This window comes from Dioscorea cayenensis, chromosome 8 (assembly GCF_009730915.1).
Source record: "Dioscorea cayenensis subsp. rotundata cultivar TDr96_F1 chromosome 8, TDr96_F1_v2_PseudoChromosome.rev07_lg8_w22 25.fasta, whole genome shotgun sequence".
NCBI lineage: Eukaryota > Viridiplantae > Streptophyta > Magnoliopsida > Dioscoreales > Dioscoreaceae > Dioscorea > Dioscorea cayenensis.
The window spans coordinates 1,687,186-1,701,264 of NC_052478.1; the positions used below are offsets into that span (position 1 = coordinate 1,687,186).

Here is a 14,079-nt window from a genome sequence, read left to right on the forward strand (position 1 = left end):
GTTTTGTGAGATTTATTGTCTTCAAATAATTGTGTATATTTTGGTCTTTAAACCAATGGCTTGCTTGTTGTTGTATTCGGAGTAGGTTTTCTGCTTAAGATATTTGTGCTTTTGTTAATATAAAAATGTTAAATCCCAGTTTATATAAAGCGAGAGATAATTCAATGGCTTAAACATGTAATTTCGAGATCAATTCCAAACATATTTAAGTCATCAAAATCTCTACCGCTCAACATCAACCAATCGGTAATAATAATTTAGTGAATTTGATTCTGTGGTAGTTATCATGAAACTGAGATATGGATCATTCTTAGCAATGAGTTTATAAATTTTAGTGTCTATTAAATAATATAAAAATAAGTTGATAATTGCTTCAAAATATTGTTGTTATTTTATTTTAAAAATCACTAAATTAAAATAATCAAACTGATGAGGATAAACCACATCTCGATTATGTGAAAACTATTGCACAATCGTATCTGTGGAATAATCTTCCCTTAACTAAAACTTTGGTATATTTGATATTTTTTATATATCATGAAAGTTTATACTTAAATATCATATACTTTTTAATAACAATGAAAGGTTGAATAATAATATTTTATGTTAGTTAATTTAGTAAACATATATAAGATAAATATTTTTAGAGGTGTTTCTTTATAAAAAAAAACACAACTTGATTTTTTTATAGACATTTTATGACTTTGTGAGTGAAAAATAAAATAAAATTTGAATATAATAATTATTTTTTAATAGACATTTATATTATGTTAAGATTTCGTTTGGTAAGTTAAGAAGTCCTATTTATCTCGATGTTTGTTTGGGTTTGTTATAGTTTAATATTCATCTAATTTGAAATTACAAATATTTAACATTATATAATTTTAGAAAATGGTATTATAAATTTTTTTTTTTTGGTCTAGAAATTTTTACATTTTTATCCGGAATAAATTATTATGGTTGATAATAATCCATATAATAAATTTTATAATCTATCCTCAATATATCTATATTATCCAAATTCATTTAAACCAATGGCCGTTTGTTTATGTACACGATTAATGACTTTATATTGTTCCACCATGACATGCACTTTGACTCTTATTCATGTATTTGTTTACTTAATTAGATTCGACTAAATTGGATGATAATGTTGATATTAATATAGTTGTTATATTAATTCACGGAGATGATATAAAAACTTCAACCTTTTTTTTATAAATAAAAAATCACAATTCATTTGGACCATTATATATTTATTATGTCCTTTAATAAAAAAATTTGGTTTTTGAAAAATTAAACCAAATTGAATTGATTGTTAAATGATCGAGTTGTCTCATCATTTTGAACGTACCACTTTTATTTAAAAATTATTAATATATTTAAACACTGTTTTAAATTTGAATAAGAAATAAAAAGTAATAATAAATATCTTAATTCATGATAAAGGACGAATTTTTAAATTTCAAAATTATTTTAACAGAATAAATATCGAGAAAACAACAAATTATTTTAAAAAAATAGTAATTTTGAGAAACAAGAGGGATTTATAGATAAATATAGATTTTAATTTAAAAAAAATCATGGATAATGATATTTCAAACGGATACGGATCCAAATTTCAACCCGGATCCGATAACGATCCTTTTTAACCATGCCTTTATTTAAAACCCCAAATTCATCCCCGAATTGTGAGGAAAGATCCCACTTTTCCATCGTCGCCGTCTTTCGATCGGTTGTTTCATCGATCGATTCGATCCCAATTTAGGCTTTTGTTGTTGAAATCGGTGCGTTTCTTTCATTGTTGATGATTTGTAGGTTTAATTTTCGGTAATTGTTCAATTTTTTTCCGATTTATTGGTTCTTTGGGTTTGGAATTGGCTGATCTGATGTTTGGTTTTGGGGATTGCAGGAGAGAAGACGTGATGGCAAAGAACTCGTTCAAGTTGGAGCATCCCCTTGGTTTGTGATCTTTTCTTTTTTCCTTCTGCTCTAATTTGTGTGGAGATTTAGGGCTTTGTTATCTTTTCATGTTTTGAATCGTGGTTGAAATGGATCTATGTGTAGATCTTGATGTGTTTTTGTTTTTATCGTTTATGGTTGCTGATTTGATTTGCATATTGTTCCCTTTAGACTCTATGGAAGAACAATTGAATAGTTTGGGTATGATCGGATAGAATCAAGTAAAAAAAAAGACCTAATTTCAGTGATAACTCGTGCAATATAAGTGTTTGGTTGTATTCTTTTATGCCTCTGAGGTTTTCTATGGATTTGGCAACATATCACTTCAACATACTCACAACTTCTGATGAGAACCAGATTTATTGTAGATTATTCATTATTGTACATGATGAGAAACTAGTTGCAATGAATTGAATATTTTCATGGTTTAACCCTCGACTGTAGGACAAAAAAATTAGTGGAACAGTGGATCCTGATTAGGTTTTCATGCTTACTATGTTAATCTTAAATACGATTGTTTATATTTTATTTGTTTTGAAGTTTTAGAATTATTAATTTGGTTGGATTATCTGGTTACATCTTATAGATCTGATTACATCTATTAGATCTAGTTAATTAATTAATTAGGTTTACCTACTGGAGGATATTGGTCTAAACTTAAAAGATACTGAAGGTTGAGATGACTGTTTGATTTGAGCCTATACCTTATAATCCACTGTGACACCTTTAAAATCTGTTTTTCATTCTGGCAACTAATCTTAAAATCTGATTATCCTGGTGAATTTTTTTGATCTGATATTTGTGTTCTGCATTCCAGAGAGGAGACAGGCTGAAGCTTCTCGTATCAGAGAGAAATATCCTGACAGAATTCCTGTAATGCCCTTTTTAATTATTTTTTTTTAAGCCTTAGGTGTTACACATTGTTGGTTTTCTTGTCTTATTACTTTTGTGCATTTCAGGTGATTGTTGAGAAGGCTGAAAAGAGTGATATTCCTGATATTGACAAGAAAAAGTAAGTTGTTTACTTCTACCCTTGAATATCTCTTGCATGTTAAACTAATGATGTTAACTTAATGCGATTTGTTAATTGCTTTCTTTTACTAATAAACTTCAGACTTGACTATGGCTCTTTCATGATGATGTTGCTACTATTGTTTAGATTATGCTAATAGTGTGGTTTGCCATGAGAAGGTTGTGATGAGTTATTAGGTGTATATATCTTGTTGATAAATGGAAATGACATAGTTCTTTAAGACGTGAGCATGATCTGATATGGATAACAAGTTTATTTCCAGAAGGATGCCCTTGTAATAGAAAGGGCAGTGTTCTTTGGTGATCTATTGTAATATTTGCTACTCTGTGAGTTTGCAGTAGTGAGTCTATCTGGTCAATATAGAATGATAATTGATAAATCTGATTTGTATAGCTTCTTGTATGGTTGTAACCAAATTATTGATTTCATGCAACATTGTTGAATATTTCTACATTGGTGATACAGGTACCTGGTTCCTGCTGATCTTTCCGTTGGACAATTTGTTTATGTTGTTCGCAAGAGGATTAAACTCAGTGCTGAGAAGGCCATCTTCATTTTTGTGAAGGACACTCTCCCACAAACAGGTTAGGCTGTTTTACTGTCGATTTCAACGTGCTACTCAAAAAGGAATTTTCGCTTTCTACTCGCTTACAATTTCTTGTCAATGACAGCTGCTCTGATGTCTGCAATCTATGAGGAGAACAAAGATGAAGATGGTTTTCTCTATATGACCTACAGTGGGGAGAACACATTTGGTTCATTCTGAAGCCAATAAACAACAAAATGAAGGAAGCCCCTGTGTAAATAGCTTACCAAAAAATAAAAAAACAAAAACAAAAAAATGTCTATTCTCATGTCTCTCTTGCATTAGTGACATTTATTTAGTTTTAATGACATCAGTGAATTAGAATTATAGTTGTCTTTACTATTATCATCAACTGGTTTTATTCAGTCAATGAATATCTTCTTTTATTTCCAGCCTTTGAATGGCTCTAAAAGAGAGTTTTTTTTGTTTTCAGTTAAACTAAATCTCAGCTTTGGTTTGAATTCTATGAATGCTGAAAAAAAGATCATTACAAATTCATAGGTCTGCAAAATACAAAGTTCAGCTAATCACATCAACAGGGAACAAATGATTTATTTTTGTCTATTTATTTACTTAGAGCTTTTTTTCTGGCATTGGTTCTTGACCCATTTGATGCCAAGGCTTGTTCCAGACTTGACCTTGTTTGCACCTACTGATGCTGCAACCTTGGCTTTGCCTAAACCTACTGAAGCAGCAGCCTTCATGTTTGCCATCTTGCTGTTGTTGTTCTTTCCATTCATCTCTTTGTTCTCATGGTACTGTTCACTGCTGTCGCCGATCCCGCCGGAGCCCCATTGATCTGCCCAGCTCGGCGCCTCCGATCCCATTTTTGCAAATATTATCACTGATTGAATAATAATTAAAAGTTCATATGTGATTATTGATTTATACCCATTGAAGAAAAATAAAAGTTTTCATAAAATTTTTACTGAGTAATTGTATGAATAAACTCATATTCTATTATGTAATTAATAAAATTTCTAAAACACTCAAAATACTAAGTGTTTGGTCTTATCTAGATTTTTATTTCTCATCTTCAGAACATTTTGAAATTCATGTTTGGAATGCAATTAAACTGATTTTGAATTTAAAAAACAAACTAAAAATAACTTAATCTAAAAAAACTCCTTTTTCCTATTAATCAAACAATAGGATAATCTATCTAAACAAATTTCTATTTATTCAAAAACTCAATTTTTAAAGTGCTTGAGGATCAATCAACAAACAGTGAAAGGGACTAATACCTTCTCACTTTTGACTAATATATCATCACATTTGCAACTATATTTATCCTCTCCACATATTTTTTTTTATATATATATATAATTAATACCAAACACACAAAGAAGACTCACATGATATGATGTCAAGCTGTAAAGCACTGACGAATACTTAAAACAATAGATCACACATAGTAATATTCCATAGAATCATAGACGGCCTAATTTCATTGGAAGCTCTACAAGAATTAAGGTCCAATAATAAATATCAAGATTAAGACCTTATTAATATCATATATCAAGATCAAGATGAAAAAAAAAAAAATTATACATGAGAATCATCTTTATCATCAAGATCATGAATCAAACTCAAACATCAAATCATCATAAACAAAAACAAAAATAAAATAAAATGATATAAATCAAGATGAGAAAGAGAGAGAGAGAGACTCACCAGAGAACTATTTGAGAGATGAGAAGTGAAACAAACATCAACAGGAAGGGGTTCATCTCTTTATATAATAATAAAGCATAGGAAAATTTATGTTTTGGCCCTTGAAAAGCTAAAAATTTACTTTATTGATTGTCACTTTCTCTGGCAATCTATGTAATTTAGAGTTTTTAGAGGGAGTAATGAGTAAAAATGGAACAAGGGAGGTGCAAAAAGATCCAAATTCCAACTTGGTATGAATTGTACTATATTATTTGTCAACTAATGGGAGTTGATGAAGCAAAGAATAATGTGTGAGATGGGCTGGCATTTTCTTTATTTAATCTTACCTTTTTTAGAGGTAATTAAGTGCAATCCAAGAAATGTTTCCACTCATGAAATGTTGCTTTAAATTCATGCAATTAAATTATTCCTCTGAATCTACCCCTTATTGTATTATTTATGATATTCTATATATATATATATATGTGAGTTAATTTATTTACTTTTATTGTTACAAATAAAATATATAGTTATTGAAAATGAAAGGAAATATCATTTTAAGGGGGAAAAATGGGATTCATTAGCCAAAAAAGGAAAGCTGGGTGGAATGTTTTGATTTTCAAGTTATAATTTTTTTTTTAAAAAAAAAAATTTAAGACTAGAAAACTCATTTTCAAGAGTCCTACAAGTATTTTAATTTCATTTAATATAATTTTGAACATTGATTAAAAGAAAGAATGGATTGAGTTAAAAATATATCATTTTCTACATTCAAATATTAAATTATGAAAATGATTGGAAGTGAGTTCCACATGACAATTCCATTAAAAAAAACACCGAAAGTTGAATTTACATACCAAACACAAAAAATTTAAAGCATGAAAAAAAAGGTGAAATTTAACAAGAAACATGACAAGCTTGATAAAAGGAACAGAGAAAAAACACAGGAAAAACAAGAAAGTCATGAAATTGACTTCCAATGAAGCAAGAAACATTGCCAAACTGAAATTCAATAACTGCTCAAATGGAAGCTAAAAATCCTTGTGACATTCAAGCATAACATCCACAACCATTCAATCAATTATAAACAGAGGAATCAAGATGTGTTGATTTCTGATGAACATTTGATCTGTAACTCATCATCGGATTTCCGCTGAAGATTTGCCAATACTGGTTGTGAATGGCTAAGAATTTACTTCATATAAAAATTAGCCTTATTAGCAGCTGATACCGAAAATGTTTAAACATACAAAATGACCAGCCTTGTAGTTTAAAGAATGTAACCCTCACTTCACATCACTATGCTTTTTTCTTGCTTCTTTCGAGCATTTCCGGGTCTTCTCTAGTAAAACAAAAGAGGTCCCTTCCCGTCTCTCCTAAAAGCAATCCATTCTACTTATCTATCATCCAAATACGTACACTCTACACTACGTACATGTTTGTATTAATACAAGAGGCGACGTGGGTGACCACTTCCTGAGGTCGAAAGTGTCGTGTTTTTCTGTTTTTTCATCAGAAGACTGCACTCCATAGAGCATTTTCACCTTCTCCACATCGGTTATGAACTTCTCTCATTCTTTCAGCAGACCTGCAGATACCGCTGCAGCTCCAATCGAATGAGGCAACACAGATGTTGCCTGCTTGCGCCTTCCACTCACAATCTGCAGAATATGGTGCTTGTGTATCAGTTATATTTTCGATGATTTGAGAAGAAAATACATTGACCAGGAGGTCTGGAAAAAGGAAAATCATACCTGGTGGAGTGCCACAGCACAGTCTACGATCATCGATATGTTCCACATCCAGTCCAATAAACCAGGATCCTAGTGAAACATCTTCATTTGCATACTTGTGCAATACGTGTCTTGCAATAATGAAGTTTCAAGATGTCATGTTTTGATGTATTAGCAGAGGATAACATTAAGGATAGGAGGCAAATGACTCACTGGTTTAAGGATATATAAGTGGCCAAATCTTTTGAAACAGCGTAGAGTTGACCAGTAGCATGCCGGAAATATCTGTTTCCTGCTTCCCCGAATTTCCAGTGCTCAGGTTCATGATATCTCACACCTCTATTACAGGGACAACGGAAAAAAGTTCACATTAGAACAAGATCTAGTGATTGGAAAAAAAAAATTATAAAAAAGTATTTCCACGAGAAAGCTTACTTTTGTGCCAATACAGGACCAGACTTCATGCATCCAATGTAAACTCGAGGCTTTGAACGGTGTCGAGCCAAAGTAGTTCCTAATGTGGCTGCAATTGTACAAACTATGTCAGCTTACATGTCCGAAACGATTCATTTTAAATTATGTAACGATTCTTGAATAGACACATTATAAGTAATGCACACTCTTTTGTTATCTCCAAAACTATTTATACAATTTCATATGGATTCTCATATGAAGGAAAACTATTCAATTTGTGATCATTCTCATGCATAACTGAGATATAATCTTTGACCACACTGTCAAACCAGGAAGACAGAAAAAAGTATCATGAGCATGAAATGGCCATGGAAGAATTTCTTTACCTACCTATATTCACATGTATATCATCATCAACCTTGACATAAAATTCTGCATCCCACATAGAGGCAGCAGTAGCAAAATATATTTTGGTTTTGGCCGACAACTCGAGGTATCCTTCAACATGATCCTGCATGTATCACCAACAAAATCTTGAGAAATGTGTTCCATACTGTCATAAAAAATAAAAATTTAGATACTCATGACTTTATATGTATTATGGATAACTAAAGATTCTATATTGGTTAAGTTGGTAAACATGGATCCGAATATGTAAACTTGGGTCTCTAATCCTATTAACTTAAGCCTTTGGGTTGAGCTGAACTCACATATTATATTGGATTTACATCTAATATGGTATAGGAATGTAATAGACTAATTAATAGTCCCACATTAGTTAAGTTAGTGAATATAAATCTGAATATGCAAGCCTAGGCTTTTCATCTATAAGCAAAGCTGGAATAATTAGTTTGTTTAACTAGCACTTATTAAGGGTCGTATTAAACAAACTAATAGTGGTTAAGTTGACAAATATGGATATGAATACGTAAGAATACGTAAGCTTATATCTCTTATAACTAATTGGTCTGCATATAGCAATATATATATCATCACATAATATGTAACATACACAAACAAAGATTCATCAAAGAAATAACGCAGTGAACAGAGTTCTGCATGACTTTTTTTTTTTTCTTTTTGAAGAAATGTGAATAGAACATCTGGAAGACAATCATACCAGTCTCATGAAATCGCCATGTTTTCTGTCCTCAGCTTCAATTGCTTTATCAAGAATTCCACCAGATGTAGCACTGATTAAAGCAATTGAATTAGAGTTATTCATTCACAATAAATTAAATTTGCAAAAGCAGAAAATCAGCAGACATGAGTAGGCCAATTACAATATGCATAATGAGACTTCAATACTTAAAAGAAATAAGTGCAAGGCTATATATGTGTATGAGTGTATAATCTTTAAACTGTAGTTCACAGTAATAGTTTATGTTCTTTGATGTATTCAATGGCCATTCAACTTCAAATTCCAAATTTCAGAACCTAGATCATGCAAGATTATTCTTGGTCATGATCCTTACATCCTAAAAATTTAAAAATACTCGAAGCCAGTAGTGTAACAAGGTAAATAATTTGAAACAACATGACTTGAACATTGATAGATATACAATTTTCGAATAGTTATATGCATTGTGAGATCATTACATTGCATGAAAAAAGTGAATGTAAATATCAACCAAGGTCATGATGATTAGCGCGGGTTTATTTGATGCACACCTGTGACCAATGACAAAGCGCATGATGACACCTTTCTCTTCCTCCAACTTCTTTCTTTTTTCACCTACATTAGACATAGGGAAAAAGAAAATCAGTGTTCAGATTAACTATGCAAAATACCACAACAACCACAGGTGTAGACAAAATCAAAAACCTTGAGGCATCCAAGTAGAGCGAACTGAATCTCTACGTTTGCGACTACTGAAAGCAGTATTTACTCCAACCACCATGAAATATTTTCGTCTTCCACTAGATCCAGTAAGTTTCATGTCTTCTGATATTGGAGAACCATTCAGTATTGACTCTTGTGTAGCCCTTGCAGCTGCTAATTCCATTTCTAGATTTGATATTGTTTTATCCAGTGTCCTACAACATAAAGTGTTTGAATTGCCATTAGATTTGAAAGCATTAATCTAAGAAGCGCTTACTCTAATCAAACTTACTGTATAGCATTATGAGTCTTGGAAACTTCCCCTAGGATGTCTTTAGGCTGTTGCCTTTCATTCATCTGCCAGAAATGGAAGAGATTCGAAGTGATTTATGCACACTATCACAAGTTTGGTAAATTTTCTAAAAATGACAAAGCACCAATATGGATTGTTGTAATAAATCACACGCAGCAATTTGCAAAATACTCTTAATGCCAAGTTAAACCTCTTGCCTTGGCAACAAGGCAAAACTAGTGACCAACCCAAATGCTTGGTCGGAGAAAAGTTTCAACAAATATATAGAATAGGCAATATTAATAAACTCACAGTTTTTGGACTACAATCGCCTGCAAGAAGTTTTATCTTATCTTCGCCGGTGCCAGTAGTCCTGATGAAATCCTTGGCTTCAGGCATCGTCCACATTCTGGAACAAATTTCAGTCCTAATTAGTTATAAAAATTCCCAAATCTACAAGCATATATTCTTAATCAAAATTGTATCTTCACTGCAATTTAAAAGAATACAGGCATTCAAATTAAAATGAAGACAGAAGTGTCAACATTATTTTGACATTCGACAAAGGACATCGCTAGAATCAATTAAGGTTGCATTTCTACAGGCAGAATGATGTCATTTGTTTGCATTGTGAGCAAGACCCTGTTAGGTATGCCATATTAAATAATGAACACAATCAATAACATTATTTTACAAAATAAAAATTCTGGCGTTGTCATGCAGTGAACCTATATTGTCCTAAATTCAGTATAGGACAAGAGAACTAGATGATCATGGCCAATGAAATAGAAAGATATACAAAAAAACCAACAATCATGAGAATAGCAAGGAATCCACATCCAATACTTCGGGGACCAGGACATTGCATGTGTTCTTTTGAACTCATTTTCATAGATAAAGAAATTTGGAAATCTCAAAATAAAAGGAAACAAAAAGAGGAAATGGAACAGTGACTCCATAATTGAGAGGATCTAGCCTTAACAAACCTAAAAAAAGCACTAAATTTTCCACCAAAAAACCAACACGAGCAAAACCCTAAACATCCTCTTAGATCTCCAACGCAATTCAAAGTGAGCATTCCGACAAACACTTCATCTGCCTGATTTAGATACAACAAGCATTCTTGAACAGCTTCATGAGATCAAAGAAGAGAAACTCAGAGCACGAATTACAATTCCGATCAGCACTCATTTCCCCCAAAAAAGAGGGCAACTTTCAAACTAGACCATCACCGACAATACCAACAAAATTCCAAAAATTCCATCAAAATAAACACAAAAGCAAAACGAAGATGCCAAAAAGCCAATCTTTACACCAAAATCACAATCCCAATCAACAGAAACATTCGCAATTTTGAAACTATCAGCAAAACAATAAAAACCAGCACAGGAGCTCCATCCACAAAGGGGGCAACTTTCAGCCAAACCCAACACCAGAATTCCATCAATACTCAGATGCTAAAAATCCAATCTTTACTCCAAAAAAGAACCAAATCAAGAAAAAAAAAAACAGCCAGAATTGTTGACCTGTTTGTGAACAGCAAACCAACACAGAAGCTCCCAAGACAAAGTAAGAAAGTCCAATTCTTTGACACCATTCCTCTTGTAGACACCTCCCCACCACTTCCCTTGTTCTTTAAACTCATTCTTCTTCTTCTTCTTCTTCTTCTTCTTCTTCTTCACAACACCACAAGAAGAACAAAACAACACCTCCACATTTGAAACTTTCTACAACACTCTGATCAAATTGATGATGATTTGGTGAGTCTAAAAGAGAAGTTTAGGGAAAATGGCAAAAGGAAATGGAGGAAAGGAAGAGCCTTGAGCTTCATTCAGCTTGGCATTGGCATATGGAAGAAGAGAGGCCTTGCTTGAATGTGGCAACTAACTTTGGTGTGCTGCTCTGTGAATTTTGACTGCTGATGGTGGTAGGACAACTGCAAGTTTTTTTTTTTTTGACAAAAATGCCCCTGGTTTTGTGCATTGCATTTTTGCAATGGAACTGTGCATGTGTAGCTTGGAAGATGTGCTCACTCTCTATGATTTGATGTCTCATAATTTTTGGTTTTTTGTGCTGTTGGAATGCCTCCTTTTGGATTTTTTTTTTCACTTCTACTTCTCCTTAAACAATTTGTAATTTATAAAATAATTATCAATTATTATGTTTTTTCTTATGAAAAATTGATAATCATATCAATGACCGCTAGGTCAATTGTCACATGATTTTTTTGCATAGGATTTTTGTTTCCGGAAGACTCAAGTTCGAATCCCGCTTCACGCAAAATATTCTTGACTACTTTTAAATAGAGAGTACTTGTTGCTTATTTGTCAAATTGATCACCTCTAAAATAACCAACAAATAAACGGTAGTTTATATTTTATTTCTCTCCAATCTCTCATCGTTTGTTTGATAGTTTTAAAGTTGAGAGTTCAAATTCTATTTATAATTTATTTATGTTTAAAAAATATATGAAAAAGTGCATAGTCTATTAGTTGCTACTGTCAAGTACAATTTAGCACAATTTTAATTGATCTTTGTTGGGATGATATTCTTAGTTGATTCTTTCTTAAAAAAAACTTTTTTTCTTTATTATTTTGTTTCATTATTCATAGTTTCAATTATTTTTATATTTGATATTTTTTTAATTACTTTTTTTTATGTAAATTCTATTTTTTTTCTCAATAAATTGTGATTTATCATATTTTAAAAAAGTGAAAAATGGTACTATTAACCATAGTCTCTTGACTTCACTCAATGAACAATCCAGAGATGGAAGATTTGAGTTTATTGAATATATTTTATGGAAATAATAATAATAATAATAATAATAATAATAATAATAATAATAATAATAATAATATGGTGATTTTGTTGGTGTTGGTGATGGTTTGTTGTATGCTTATCTTGGAAACCACTCAGTCCATCTGATCTATTATTATCTCTCTATCATGTATGTGTGTGTGTGTTGGATGTGGAACATGATGCACATTTCCATGTGCATGGATGGACATTGAGGCCCAACACAAGCCTTTTGTTTCTTCTTCTTCTTCTTTTCACAGGTTCCTTATCTTCGCTTTATTAGAGGGAAAAAAGGGTGAGTAATAATGCTCCCAAATTAGGGATAAAAAGGACATTATTCATCTTCATTAGAGCCTAAACTTAGGTCATAATTTTCAATTTTTATCTTAAAATTATATATACAGATCATCTTAGGGTTTTATGAACCTACTAGTTTTACTTTATTATTATTTTTTAACAAAGTTAATCATGCACACCTGCAGAAAATTGATTATTCAACTTATATACTTTCATTCAATGAGTCAGAGTTTTTGGACCGTAAACTTATATCAATATTGGGTGACTCATCATATCAATACATGTGTTTGATAGTACTTTAATTCCAAATACTTGAAAGTTACACACCATAAATTTTGGAGTGGGACCATTATTGTTGGGTCTTTATTATGAACATTCTAGTTTATATTTAATTTTCATCAATTTTGAACTATTAATTTTAGTGTTACACCTCCGGAATCTATACTTTTAATACAATTTATGAAAATGTGCAAGGACAAAATTGTCAAATTATTTTTTAATGTTTGATTCGGTATAAAACCTTGAGCATTTAACATTTGCTATCAATCTACAAGTTTATGATTGGGAAGGGAACTAATACCAAATTATTGTGTTTAAAATTAATATTTAAAATTTTATTTATTTATTTGCCAGTTGAAATCATGTATCTACTACCTCCGCAATAAAAAAGAATGGAAATTATGTACCTAAATATAAATGAAATTTAAAAACAAAAATTTTAAAGATGATATGCATATTAAATTTATCACTTGAGGATGATAAAATTAATTTTTATTTTTATTTATTTTTTGATAAAAATAAACAAAGCACAATATAATTTTTTATTGTTTCATCAACTCTCTTATTGCACCCTCGACTTTTGAATGGTGAGTGAAAAAATTAAATATCAGTTACCATGTACTTAATTGATATTGCCATTAATAGAGTACTCTTGAAACATATAAAAAAACTCAATTTAAATTGAGCTACTTTAATGGATTAGACTAAGTTTGCAAAGCAAGAATTCCATGTGAGAAGGAACAAAGAAAAATGTTCATAATGTACTTTGTTGTCTTCTTTTTAGAAGAAAAAAAAGGGGAAAAAAAGGAAAACAAAGATTATTGGTTTCTATGTTGTTTAATGAAAGAACAGTAACTTGTGGAATTGAAACTTTTCTCTTTTTGGTTCTATTTGTTGGTGAATGAGGTTCTAATAATGGTTGGTTAGTCATGATCCATATTTGGTAGGTGTAGTACACTTTCCATCTAATTAAACAAGCATATGAAAATGCCCCACTTATATATATATATATATATATATATATATATATATATATATATATATATATATATATATATATATATTTGTGTTGGTGAAGTTGTTCTTTAACATCTTCTCCATATTATTTCTTATTTCTAATAAATTTTACTTCAATCAACAACATTTATTAGCAAAAGAACAATTCAAAGCAAAGTACATAAATTGTTATTTTACTTAATTTTCTATATA

The 14,079-nt window shown here is 31.0% G+C and overlaps 3 protein-coding genes across 4 annotated transcripts; 1 reads left to right on the forward strand and 2 right to left on the reverse strand.

Annotated features, from left to right (window-relative positions):
- The first annotated feature begins 1,672 nt into the window (after positions 1-1,672).
- Positions 1,673-3,920, forward strand: LOC120267834 (autophagy-related protein 8C-like). The gene is made up of 6 exons (XM_039275512.1): positions 1,673-1,787; positions 1,913-1,962; positions 2,780-2,835; positions 2,922-2,974; positions 3,461-3,579; positions 3,667-3,920. The coding sequence occupies exons 2-6, from the start codon at positions 1,926-1,928 to the stop codon at positions 3,759-3,761; spliced, it is 360 nt and encodes a 119-aa protein (XP_039131446.1). The 5' UTR covers positions 1,673-1,787; positions 1,913-1,925; the 3' UTR covers positions 3,762-3,920.
- Positions 3,921-4,049: 129 nt separating this feature from the next.
- On the reverse strand, positions 4,050-5,403 carry LOC120267835. The gene is made up of 2 exons (XM_039275513.1): positions 5,256-5,403; positions 4,050-4,425 (listed from the first exon to the last, which is right to left on the reverse strand). The coding sequence occupies exon 2, from the start codon at positions 4,406-4,408 to the stop codon at positions 4,151-4,153; it is 258 nt and encodes an 85-aa protein (XP_039131447.1). The 5' UTR covers positions 4,409-4,425; positions 5,256-5,403; the 3' UTR covers positions 4,050-4,150.
- A 978-nt stretch (positions 5,404-6,381) lies between these two features.
- LOC120267655 (probable beta-1,3-galactosyltransferase 2) lies at positions 6,382-11,419 on the reverse strand. Of its 2 annotated transcripts, none has more exons than XM_039275328.1 (11): positions 11,022-11,419; positions 9,808-9,904; positions 9,496-9,560; positions 9,207-9,418; positions 9,053-9,116; positions 8,502-8,574; positions 7,772-7,892; positions 7,403-7,490; positions 7,181-7,306; positions 6,989-7,098; positions 6,382-6,895 (listed from the first exon to the last, which is right to left on the reverse strand). In XM_039275328.1, exons 1-11 carry the CDS (start codon positions 11,138-11,140, stop codon positions 6,747-6,749), a joined length of 1,224 nt encoding a protein of 407 aa, XP_039131262.1. In that variant the 5' UTR covers positions 11,141-11,419; the 3' UTR covers positions 6,382-6,746. The 2 variants fall into 2 exon arrangements, with proteins under 2 accessions (XP_039131262.1, XP_039131263.1); XM_039275329.1 differs by lacking the exon at positions 11,022-11,419 and adding an exon at positions 10,482-10,926.
- Between the last annotated feature and the right edge of the window lie 2,660 nt (positions 11,420-14,079).

What these genes read in the sequence shown, in the direction of transcription:
- LOC120267835 (XM_039275513.1), bottom strand. Translation starts at nt 4,408, where the DNA reads ATGGGATCGGAGGCGCCGAGCTGGGCAGATCAATGGGGCTCCGGCGGG.
- LOC120267834 (XM_039275512.1), top strand. Translation starts at nt 1,926, where the DNA reads ATGGCAAAGAACTCGTTCAAGTTGGAGCATCCCCTTG. An exon ending in AATATCCTGACAGAATTCCT is followed by an intron (nt 2,836 to 2,921) that starts GTAATGCCCTTT and finishes TGTGCATTTCAG; the next exon opens with GTGATTGTTGAGAAGGCTGA. An exon ending in GGACACTCTCCCACAAACAG is followed by an intron (nt 3,580 to 3,666) that starts GTTAGGCTGTTT and finishes TGTCAATGACAG; the next exon opens with CTGCTCTGATGTCTGCAATC.
- LOC120267655 (XM_039275328.1), bottom strand. Translation starts at nt 11,140, where the DNA reads ATGAGTTTAAAGAACAAGGGAAGTGGTGGGGAGGTGTCTACAAGAGGA. An exon ending in GCGATTGTAGTCCAAAAACT is followed by an intron (nt 9,561 to 9,807) that starts GTGAGTTTATTA and finishes CATTTCTGGCAG; the next exon opens with ATGAATGAAAGGCAACAGCC. An exon ending in GTGCTGTGGCACTCCACCAG is followed by an intron (nt 6,896 to 6,988) that starts GTATGATTTTCC and finishes CATATTCTGCAG; the next exon opens with ATTGTGAGTGGAAGGCGCAA.